Source organism: Centrocercus urophasianus, unplaced genomic scaffold (assembly GCF_019232065.1).
Source record: "Centrocercus urophasianus isolate 14NV4802_14NV808 unplaced genomic scaffold, USGS_Curo_1.0 seq_11, whole genome shotgun sequence".
NCBI classification, from domain to species: Eukaryota; Metazoa; Chordata; class Aves; order Galliformes; family Phasianidae; genus Centrocercus; species Centrocercus urophasianus.
Window position 1 is genome coordinate 48,252,810 of NW_024884253.1, and position 12,396 is coordinate 48,265,205.

Consider the following 12,396-nt stretch of genomic DNA (forward strand, 5'->3'; position numbering starts at 1 on the left):
TTTTTGCAGTCAAAATTCTTCTGTGCTGTTAGGTAGGTCTGCCTTAGGGATGCAGCCTTTGTACTCCAAACAGGCCTAGGATTAAATGATTAAGGCAGTTTTCTCTTTCAAAAGAAATGTCCTGTTCATGCAGTTTTCCAGGTCCCAGAGGCAGAAGGAGCCAGCAGGCTTAATGTGCATTGAAGCCTCAGTCTTTCACATGGCACAACAGAACTATTGAGCAAAGTAAAAAGAACTGTATTTATCCTGGTGAACTGAATTTAATAGGAAACTGTAGCACAAAGAACAAAAACCAGAAAGACCCTACAAAGTTGCTCTGATGGTTTGTTTTGATGGTCTTTAATACACAATGCTATCATGTTTCATTGAAAATCATGAAACTATTTTCTGCATTGAGTCTAGTAGATTACAATTACCTGTTGGTTTTTGTTTATTTTCATGAAGATATGATGTATTTGTGAGGACTGTCACATAAAGATTATTAATTTGCAATTCAGTTAATTTCGGCATCTATCTGAAAAGAGCTGAGATTGAAGCTTTTTATTGTTAAAGCAATAGATAATTGACAACATAAATGGTCTCTTTCATTTGTGAAACTTCCAAGTTTTGCATTTGAGTTTAAAAATCATTTTTGTGAATGCTACTAAATATAATAAATTTTTAAAAAATTGTGGATGTGTCTTCTAATACATTCAGTAAAGAAATGTTCATTTGGTATTAATATGTTATTTTTAGGTATTCTGAAATAGCTGTTCACAATTTGCATGGAGAAAGCACTTGTTGTTTATCATACAGTATGCTTAAAGGGATATGTTAATATAGAAAAAGAAATATGGTTCATGCACTCTCCCATAAAGGTACCCACTGTCATAGCTGTGCAGCTTCCTGAAGATGCTATGCAGTGAGTCAGAGAGGAGGGCTGAATCACCAAAAAAAAGAAAGAGAAACTGGCTGTATGGATGCAGTTAAAGTAGAAACATTTCTGTATTTGTTTGTGAAATGGTAAATAAGACTGATTCTGAAGAAATGCTCTTTATTGCACTTAGCAGTTGCTGAAATAACTGGTTTTGGAAGGGCTTTGTAGGTTTAGTTCGGTTTTTCTTTCCTATATATTTTGTGTTTAACTCTCTTCATTTTTATTTTCTCATTGCCTGTGAATTGAACTCTTCTTATGCTTGAATTTATTACTTTGACTACCATTAATTTATACTCGGGCTTATATCAGTTAAGTGACTATTCTCATTTGCTGAAGAGAGGAAAGGCATGCTCTCCCGAGCTATATTTCTTCTTGTGGAAAGTAAACAAATTATGTTTTTTAGTCTCTCTCTATTTCAAACACTGCTTTTTCCTTGGAAGTATATTTTTTTTTCCTTTGAGCTCTGGTAAGGAATGTCATACTGGTGATTTCTGTAGGATTGCTAGAGTTCTAATATATCATTAGACACATTGCACTTTGTGAGTTTGTAACATTTAAGAGAAGTCAGTCATGATCTTTATTCATACTAATATACGTATACTTTGCAGGTGTGTTGTAATAATTATAATAAAGGCTTTCTATTATGAAACTCCTTCTTGAATTTTGAAGGCACCCATAATGATCTGTTTCATATGTGAATTCCAGCGGGGATCAAAAAGCCTCAAATCTTCTTTGAAGCCAAGCTGAGTTCTCTTTAGTGCTCATGGAACTTCATTATTTGAACAAAATGATGCATCTCTATGAAACACGCTAAGGCTTCTCTGTTTTTTGGTCAAAATTATTGAGATGTGAGTGGATATGATGTGTAGCACATCCATTTGATTAAGATGTCTGCTGTTTTAGAACAGCAGTTAAGATACTTGAAATCAGGTGAGATTGGTATGCTTGGGAATAAACGGAAGGTGAAAGAGATTAGGCTGTGTAGGTAAAGATCTGTAGCAGGCAATGGGAGGTTCTGATAGGTTTATGACAGGAAACTGCTAGCAGGGAGTGGGAATGCAGCACACTTTTCCTTGGTCTCCTCTCTTCATGTGCTTGGCTCTTCCAGAACAAGACAGAGAATATCTTGCCTTGTGCCATTGCCTAGTCTTTTCACTTTGCCTCCCTTTAACAGCATCGTATAGCCTTTGTCGGGTAAGTAAAAGGACAGCAAGAACTAAATTGGGGTACCTAAATTTAGGGTAGCATTGTGTGGTTACAGTAGGAGTTGATGATCTTGAAGGTCTTTTCCAGCCTGAGCAATGCTATGATTCTATTATTCTCAATCTTAAAATATTTGTTCAGTTCTTCAGTTGTGTTGTAACTTGTGAGGATCCTGTTAAATTCTGGCTATAGAAGCCGTACATGAGGGGTAGGTGTGCACTGCAGCTGGAATGCGGACCTTCTTGTTAGCATTTAAAATCAGCTGAGCTAGTATAGGTGCTAGAATTAATCTATGTGTGATGGCAAGTTGTTTCCTAGAGAGTTATTTACAGATTTCTTGGCAGGAGGACATAGCCCATGCAGAGCTTCCTGATGTTGCAGATAGAAAAAGGAAAAAGCTATCATGTGTAGATACAACATAAGCACGAGTCTGAAGTCTGAGAACTGCAGAAACGCTCTTTAAAGCAATGATCTGTGACTGCTTAGCAGCTCTGATAATTAGGACTAATCAGTCATTGTTTTAAGAATTTAAAAATATATATGACTTTAAATAATCTTAATTCTCCAAAAACATACACAGCCTATTCATCTTGCATCCTGCTACTTCCTACCGTTTTTGCTTGAATGATAATACAGTGGCAAAATCATTAAAAATAGTAATTTTGCAACAGTTGTTTTGGATGCTTCTTTCCAAGTTTTGTTTTCGATGTATACCATGTCAGAGCAGTCAGTTTATCTGCAAGTTGGAATTCTAGGAGCTGGCAGTAATCTAAAGTAATTGTCAGGTAATAACTTGAGTAAATTTTAAGGCATGGCAGTACAATCTTTGGGCATCCTATAGGTGTTCTTTTTTCCTTTTAATAAGCTATGTGTCACCCATGTTTATTTTTTAAGAGGAAATAATTCTTGTCTTACGGTGTTAAGAGAATGCAAACAGTTCTTATGATTAATTATCCTGCTTCTTTGGCACCAATGCATGATTAAGTTTGACTTGGTTTTGTGATTACGGATACGTTTAATTTATTGCAACTATTTCTTGTAGCTCTCTGGTTTTACCTGGTGCTTTAAGGTTACATGCAGTATGCTGACAAGTGAAGGCCATAACAAATTGAAGTCAGTGTTTCCTATATAGGTCTTAAATTCTGTTGGTTAAACTATAAATTCCAAGGCAGAGAAACAGACATCACCAATTGTGTTGACTGTTTATGGAAGCTAGCAGGATCCTTGCCCTGCCTGAAGTTCCTGAATTCAGGAAAACTACCAAAAGTAATTGGTATTAAATACCATAAGGTTGCATATGCCTTCTCAAAAATAACATCTCTGGGGAGGTGCTTGTTGGGGTTTTCCACAGTTTCTTATAATGCTTTAATAATGGCAGTAGGCTTCAATTTATTGAAAAGTTTATGTTTGTATGGAAAGTACACATTTGAATAACTGTTTTAAGTAGATTTTGTGAATAATTTTTTTAACCATCTGTAATAATTAGGTTATTACATTTTCTGAAGTTTCTTTGACCATTCCTAGTGGATCCAGACTATTTTGTGGCCCTCTAGAGCATGAGCTGTGGTGAGGATATAAGAGCTGTCTCTCAGCTTCATGTCAGAGGATGTGGCAAGACATCACCTCTGTCCTTTTCCATCTACTCCCTTCTCTTTTCCTCTTCCAGACATGCACTGGATGACAGGACACAGCAGGTCAAGATTTAGGGGCCTAGTGATCCTCAGCTTTCTGTAGATAATTTTCTTGTTCTGTGCTTGCAAGATGTTGAATTGAGAGCAAGATGTTCCACTGGAGTAGAAATTGCCCAATTTCCAGTGCTGTGCTGAGAAACTGGGAAATTGAGAAACTTCAGCCTTGCTAATCATTCACCTGGCAAGTCTCTTCCACCTGACTCACTGATAATCCCAGGTGTAGGTTCTGTTATATGACAACCACACACTTGGATTTCCATGCTGTGCCAAATTCGTAAGCTGAATAGCAGATGTGGAGGAGAGTAGAAAATAGAGACTGTGTATGCTGTTTTATGCTTCTTTAGGAAAAACAAAACAAAGCAAAAAACCAATGAACTTTAAGTACTTGTGTAAGGTAAGCCAAGCAAGTAAAATGTTACACTGCTCTCCAATTTCTCTATTAGCTAATCTATAAAGAGTTGAAAGCAGCTGTTCCACATGAGTGGTTGCCCACTGATGATGAATGTTTTAACTCACATGGGAAGGCAATAGCATCTCACGCGGTGTAAACATCTGTAAAAGTAATAGTGCAGACTTCTGCCTTCACCTTTCCTCCTCTCTTGGGAAGCTTAAGAGAAACAGAATTGTTTTTCAGGTTTTTTTTTTTTTTTGCATTGTGTTTTTTTTTTTTTATTTTAAGTGTGACTAACAATATTTTTTACTTTTGTTTCTTTGCCTAGGGTATTTACGTGAGGGATGCACCTTTGAAGAACATAAAAGTGTTCAATGTTCGACGATTTGTAGCTCTTTTTAATGTGGTAAATGCCACGAAGCGGGATGCTGGCAACTATCGCTGCATGATTCGAACAGAAGGAGGGGTTGGAGTATCGAACTATGCAGAACTAATAGTGAAAGGTATTTCACAATCAGATCACTATTTTGTGGCTGGAGTATTGAATGAGGACCTGCAATTGCTAGTTTACTAAGGATGTCACCCATAGTTCCTTACAACTGATAAAAGGTTCAATAGACAGGCTGATCATGTAAATTGTAGCAGTTTATCCCGCCGTAGCAAGGAAATGACAGAAGAAACCAGAGCTAACTGGTTAGTTGAGGATTGTTCATTTAAATATTTCACTCAAATGTAGTGTACAGACAGCATTTCTGGTTTTCAGAGCATAAGACTTTTTGGAAGATATGAATCTAATACTGGCTATTTACTTCCATGGTGGAGATAAAATTTAAAAAACTATACTTAGTTCAAAATCTGAAAACTTTACAGTGAAAGAAAGCATTTTCCAACATATGAAGAGAGATTTTTTAAAAACATCAGGAAACTCTTATATGTGAATAAAATGGGCATAAGGATGTCCTTCCTTGTAGAAAACGGTGCTAAAACAATATCTTAATATTAATTGGTTTTGGTTGTTTCTTACTTTACACTAATATTTTGGAGGAATGTAGTGCTATTTTTGTTCTTTTAGAGCAAAAAGAAAGATATTTTCTAGGACCTAATTTGGTGAGCCACATTACTGTGCTATGTCTTCCCTTTCTGATCAGTTCTGGGCCTAAAAAAGAAAAAGTGAGATGAAAGGCTTTTTCTCTTCCTGAGAACAATTTGATCCAAGTTGGCAAGGTCAGAAATTAAATCCACTGAAGGTCTGGATTTTTCCACTATGAATTAGGAAGGACACAGTTGCGTCTACTATGCATTCTCTCACTTTAGAAACCATGTCCCTTGTCGAATAGGATTCTTTTCTTTTGGCTCTGCAGCTACAAGAACATGTAATTGTTCTAATGATATTAAAAAAGTGTATAGGTGAAGGAGTAACACAAGTAAGAATCTAATTCTTGTGTAGTATTTTTGATACTATGCTTTCCAAATTCTGCTCTAGGTTTTATCTTTTGATTTAAGATACATTTCTTATGATACAGTCTTATAAGAATCAGCACGTACTTCAGGGTGGTTCTCCTCACAAAAAGTAGACTGTGTAAGGAGCTGTATTATTAGTTGATCTTGGATTCACTCCTTTATTTCCCCTACCTCTTTAATAATTTTGCATGCTGATAGAAGTGTGTAATTTTTCAGACCTTTTAAATGATATAATCCTTTTCCCAAATTATTTCTGATTTTGTTCAGGTAATTTATATGTAGGTTGATAAGCGAAGTATGGAATAAGTGTTATATATCTGAAAATGTACCATAGATCTTGTCTCTGAAGACAATATAGAAAGTATACGGAAGTATACAAGAAAGAAGCATTAAAGGAGAAGTTTGAAGAACAGCAGGAACAGTAAATAATCAACCTTAAAAGTTACAAAAGAAAAATGAAAGTGAGGCAGAGAAGAGGACAGTAGAATTCTCACGGGGGGGAAAGTAGGAAGGCTAATGGTTAGGCTGTAGGTATGCTTGAGTTTTTTCAATTAAATAAAACTTGGGGGAAGATACTTAAGAAAAAAATGGGGAGTGGAATAATGGAAAGATGGGATCTTTCCATTTATAAACAGTGTTTATAAAATAAATGTGGGATTAAGATTTTTTTTTTAGTTTATTGGTGAAAAAGAAGCTTGGATTATGGGTTAGTTAGCTTGGAGAGTAATTAGTCACTAGTAGAAGATACCAGAGATATATAGAATTTAGGAAAGAAAGGAGACATGTATGCACCCCACCAAGAATGATAAGGCATCTTTCAGACTTTTCAGCATTGCAAACCAGAGGGATAAATGAGACTGAATGAGACACATAAAAGATTGACTGCATTCGTGACAGGAGACATAGAAAACCAAAGTAGTTAAGTGTTCTCAATTTCTTTGATTTAGGGTGCTTTAATTTATTAGTGCTCGTTTGGTGGTGTAGTAGATGAAATTATGAAGCATATCATTAAAGCACTTGTGTTTATCCAGATTCTTTCAGAAAATTTGCATTGAGCACTCTGTGCAATTGGATAGCCTTAGGGTGTAATCCCATTAACTACTTGTAGAGTGGCAAAGTAATTATGGTAATCCCTGTTGCCTGTATTGGAGCTTCTATGAGAGCACCTGTAGGTCATTCCTTCTGACTTAAAAAGGCCCATATCAAGCATTGTGCTGTAAAACCTTAGATGACAATAGTTAAATAGCCACATTAGGAACTAATTATTAATTAGTAAATATGCTTTCTTACTGATGGTGTATAATTAAGAAATTGTATTTCCTATTCTTTTCAGCAGCTTTTCTGCAATGTTAGTTGGCAGAATTGAAATCTAATAGATTGATTTAAGTGCAGCAAAATATATTTTAGATCATCACCATCAATAAATAATGATAAACATACTGATATTGCATGTAATGTTTAGTCTACTTGGGAATTATTGATGGCTTAATAATAGTATGTGTAGAAACAGTGATGTAATTATTCCCCTCACTTCGTTGGAAAAGAAGAATCTAATTTTCTTCTCATTTGCATTGGGGTAACCAAGATGACTAAGTGGAATTTCCCTGGAATTACATTGCTGTGCTGATAGGAGAGTCAAACCTGGTAGTTAAAGAGTCGTCTCACAGAATCACTGAATGTGCAGGTGTTAGAAAGGACCTCAAGAGATCAGCAAGTCCAACCCCCTCTCTAAAGCTGGTATCCTATAATAGGGTCAAGATCTTGAATATCTCCATAGAAGGAGACTCTGTAACCTCTCCACGGCAACCTGTTCCAGTGCTCCATCACTCTTACCATAAAGGAGTACTTCTGCATGTTGTTACAGAACTTACTGTGTTCAGGTTTTAGGCCATTGCTCCTTGTCCTATTGCTACACATGACCAAAAAGAACCTTGCTCATCCATTTGCCTCCCACCTCCCTTCAGGTATATATAAACATTAGTAAGATCCTTTCTCAGTCTTTTTTTCCCCAGGCTGAACAGTGCCAGATTACTCAGCCTTTCCCCATACGGGAGATGCTCCAGGCCCTTTATATCTTTGTGGTGCTCTACTGGACTCCTTCTAGGAGATCCCTGTCTTTTTGGAACTGGGGAGCTCAGAACAGGATGCAGTATTCTAAATCTCATCGCATTTATTGTGCTGTCTTTCCTTTTCTTCACTAAACTTGTAACACAAATTGAAAATAAACAAATAGGTATTTTTTTTTCCAAAATGCCTTTGCCTTTAAATAGAGACCTAAAGACATGTGCACAGTAGAGTAGGTTACTACTTTGTACAGTGTTCACAGTACTTCATTGGAGGCGTAGTTCTACTAAATAGGAACTTCCTGTATGTGGAGTCTGAATACTTTCTTATGTAAACATCTTTAAAGTCTGCAGTGTTGCCTTGATATGATGTCATGTAGACTGGAGGCCAGATCCAAGAACTTTTGAAATCAGCAGGAAGAATTTTAATATCAGACATTGCAAAGCAAACCTGAAATCACAAAGGAATAGGAATTAAATCTTAATTTTGAGGATGATGTATACATAGGAACATTTGCCAGCTTCTTTTATTTCTTTCTTTCTTTTTTTTTTCTTTTTTTTTTTTTTACCTGAACAGATATGGTTCTAACAAGGTTTATTTGCTATGAGGGGAAGGAGGGGAAAGCAATTAAAAAGCTGTCAGTTAATCCCATGTTATCTTGTTAAAGAGCTGTAAACATGAATATTGTCTATTTAGTGAGCAAAACCCCTGTCAGTGAACAATTAGCTGAGCTCTAAATGTGAAGGAAAAAAAAAGGATTTTTTAAAAAACTTGTTTCTGTTCTCCTATGTCCTTTAGAGAGTGGTGAAATAAAGTATTGATTGCTCTATTTAAATAAATCTCAAATAGGAAATTTTCAGTTTTACAAAAGTGTTTGTTCTGATAGGAAAGGCTGAAAAGACAAGTGCTTTGTCTTGTGCATGTGTTCAAACTACACAGTATCCTCATCTAAGTTTGTCAGAGAACTGGATTGAAATGTCACTTTATCTAATGGGAGACATGAAATTGGTCTTGTCAGATCACCCACTTATTATAAAAAGAACAGCAGTTTATATCTAATAGGTGACATAAAAGTAATCAAACACTGAGCAAAAGGAAAATAGTAAGGTGGAATTGATTAAATGTATTTGCTGAAGTAAATTAGATTTCTACATACAGTCCCCATGTTGAATTTTTCTAATAGCGGGCAGATCCAATGCAGATTGGATTTAGAAGAACAGAATGAGCCTGTCTAAGCAGACACCAGATTATTACAGAGTTCAGACTGCTTATTGAGTTCAAACAAGGTAAACCTAAGTGTCAAATTGGTTAAAGGGAATTTTGTTAGTTTTTTAAGTGAGGGCATAGAGAGGTAGCCATCTGTAATGTTGGCAGCTTAAATGTCTGCATCTTTTCAAATGAAAGATTTAACACCAGAAACAGAACTGGAGATCATCTGAACCCATAGAACAAAGTCTGTATTCTGGAGGGCAAAGTCATTTTGAGATCAGGACAAGGGAAGTAAATATTAGAAATTGCTTATCTGAGGTATTGGCTGCTATCCTACATTAGATACACACAGATGCGTAGATCTGTTTTCTCTTTTGCTAATGAATCTTTCATTCTGGATCCATCAGTTTGCCTGTACTATTATTTTTTTTAAAAAAAAAACAATTTCTTTTTACTGTTATTTACCTGTCATGAAGTACTACTTTCAGATGCTCATAATTTTGGCAAACTGACTTTAGGATGATATTTTTCAGTATAGGTTTGTGTCTCAGCCTGAAGGTTTTGAGAAAGTGTCCAAACAAAACGGTTGAGATAGTTCAGCTGTTTTAGCAAAAAATCCATACGACAGCATTGAAGACACTGGGCTTTGAAGCAAGAACTTAGGATTTTTCAGGAGGGCAATTGTATCAAGAATATTTCTGTTTTTTCACTCTTGTAAATACTTTCTTTCAAGTTGCATCGATTTACAATCTACAAACAAAAGCAAACAAAAATGGAATCCATGGATCCATTTAGATATGTGCAATGGATACTTCTCTGAGTTGTCTTCTACCCCTCACATTCTATATACTGTGGATGAAATTTAAATGCTCATAGTGATCTGAGCTCCTCTGGGTTGAGCTAAATCCAGGCACGTGAATCCAAAGTTGATAGCTTATCACTCCCATGCTTTTGGTGTGCAAATCTCCACCTCCCTAAAGTTGTACTGTGAAGCAAAAATGTGCATGATAAAGGTCACAAGTGATGCAAGAGCAAGGAGCTGCACACTTAGATGAGGTTGTTAGAATTGGGACTGAAAAGAATGGCAAACTGAGAGGTATTTTGAGGAGGGAGGTAAATGAAAATTGGGGCTACATGAGTACTGAGTACTAGGAGGGGAGAGAAAAAACTAACGGTGGAACAGAGACATCTATCCATGCTTATATAGACATGTAAATTCTTGTGTGTGTGTGTGTGTGTGTGTGTGTAAGCATGTATATGTGTGTAGGAGTGAGACTGGAGGCAGAGGCTGAGGAAAAGGAAATTGGCTGGAAAGCCCTAGAATGGAAGTGCAGGAGGGAACAGCAGATGTTAGGGAGAAGCTTGGTTAGAAGAATAGGAGCAGACACACCTTTTAGGTACAGCCTAAGTAAACAAGCAACGAATCAGAATGGGAATTCAGAGATATTTGGAATGTGAAGATGGTGACCACAGTATGGAGAGAGAGAGCAAAAAAAAAAAAAGGCAGAGCAAGTGGAAGTACAGAAAAGGTGGATGGCTTCAGGCTGATCAGGTTGGCAGATGAGGATGAAGTGAGAGCAGTAAAGGTTGAGGTGCTGCTGGCTTTAAACAGACAGATGGTGATCGGAGTGATTGGGTTTGGGAGAAACATGTGTGGGGAAAAGAACAATCTGTGCCTTATTAAGGATGGAGAATAATATCAATACACAGTTTTGCAGGCTATTTATGAATGTCCAGCTAATCAGATAGTACCTGCAAACCGTATTGTGTAAGGGTGCTGAAACATTTTGTAATGTTTCAAAATAAATTATAACAATGACATTTTCTAAAATGATGAATTTAAAAGTAATTTTCATAGCATTAGAGTACTAGTTCTGCTCAAGTTTTCATCTGAAATGTTCTCAAAAAAAAAGAATAATATAAAATGTATTAATGTTATTCATCGCACTGCTTATAAGACGTTGTTTAATTTCAATATTCTTTTTTATAATTAAATACTTTGGTAGGAATTACATAAAGACTTTTTTTGAACAAGTACTATGCAAAGAATTGTGTTGTTTCAAAATCACTGCTTTTCTGTTTTCTTAATGGGAAAACGTGTTACCTTGCAATTGAGTGCTGCAAAGTGGCACTGCTCTCCACTGTTTCCAAATGACCAGTATAGTTTGCTTGGTCAGAAGATGAGCACAGCAGTCTGTATGCTCATATACAGGTAATCATAACTACACATGTAGTTGTGTATGTATGGTTGTATACATAAAGCTGATTTAGTTGATTTCAAGACAATTATTAATAAGAATTGTAATTATGTAATAAGTTATTAATGTGGAAATAGCATCAGAGATGATTGATGTCCTGTTTTACCATCATTTACATCGTGTACTCATTATGTGCTAAATAATATTGTGGGATTATCGTGTCATTCTCTAACAGTCACTTGAATTAAAATTAGCTTGCAGGATAGATATTTCTTTCCTCGAAATGTAGCATGGCTCTATTCTCCACATTTCTTGCTTCAAAAATAAATAAAATTACTGCTACTACCAGAGTAGATTTTTTCCATATTTCAAGGGAGTTCTTGTGGGCCCCAGACAATAACTGCCTATTTTTGTGTGTTTTATAAATCAGTTAAATCTCTGAGATTTACATTATCTCCACTGGCATCTCAGTGTGATATCTTTCCCCTTCCTATTAAAATTTTAAAAGGACTGCAAAACACAAAGATGTTAGGATCTTGCAGAAAATGTTTGGAAGTTCTGTATAATTTAAAGCACAGAGCAATGTAAATAAAAGAACTGCTCTTACAAGGATGTTTGCAACTAATGTAGAAGTGCATAAGAAAAAATGATTTCTGTGCATCGTGGCTTAGTTTTCTATCCTCTGTACGAGAGAGGCTGTTCCTTATCGTAAGGCTTTGTCTTTTTTTCTTACTGTAATTGATTGAGTCAGTGTAGGGTGACGTTAAAAGGATCTGCCTAAAACAGTTTTTGTGTCTGCAGTCATTGGACTTTTGACACATCTGGCTTTTTGTAAGGTGGCCAGTATTTTATTTCTATAAAGGATTTTGCCCATTGACATTCATCTCAAAATTCAAGAACAGATCACTTGTCTGTCCAAAGTGTGAAAAGCATTGAATTTCTGGAAACTTATGAATAAACTTCTTTTTTTTTTTTTTTTTTTTTTTTCTTAGTTAATATCTCTTTAAAACTTATCTTTAAAGGATTTATTGAATGGCTTTATTTACATCTGTTCTTCTGTTACAAAAGAGATCTACAAGAACTCTTTAAACTAAGCTATCATATTTAAGTGCTATTGCTGTAATCTTCCACCTTCAGCAATCAGTTGAAATTTTTCCCTGATTGTACATGGTTACGGAGAGACAGGTCTATCGAACCACGTTTATAAAGATACTAATTGGAAAACAATTTTCAATGGTATGTATTTGACACTGCCTCAGTGGC

General features: G+C 35.8%; 1 protein-coding gene across 12 annotated transcripts in view; it reads left to right on the forward strand.

Moving 5' to 3' along the window:
• PTPRM (protein tyrosine phosphatase receptor type M) overlaps nucleotides 1-12,396 on the forward strand; it is a 451,289-nt gene that overhangs the window by 167,561 nt on the left and 271,332 nt on the right. For all 12 annotated transcript variants that reach the window (XM_042839780.1, XM_042839781.1, XM_042839783.1 and 9 more), the window contains one exon: nucleotides 4,530-4,704. In XM_042839780.1, coding sequence (XP_042695714.1) covers nucleotides 4,530-4,704 — 175 coding nt within the window. The remainder of the gene's footprint in view (nucleotides 1-4,529; nucleotides 4,705-12,396) is intronic.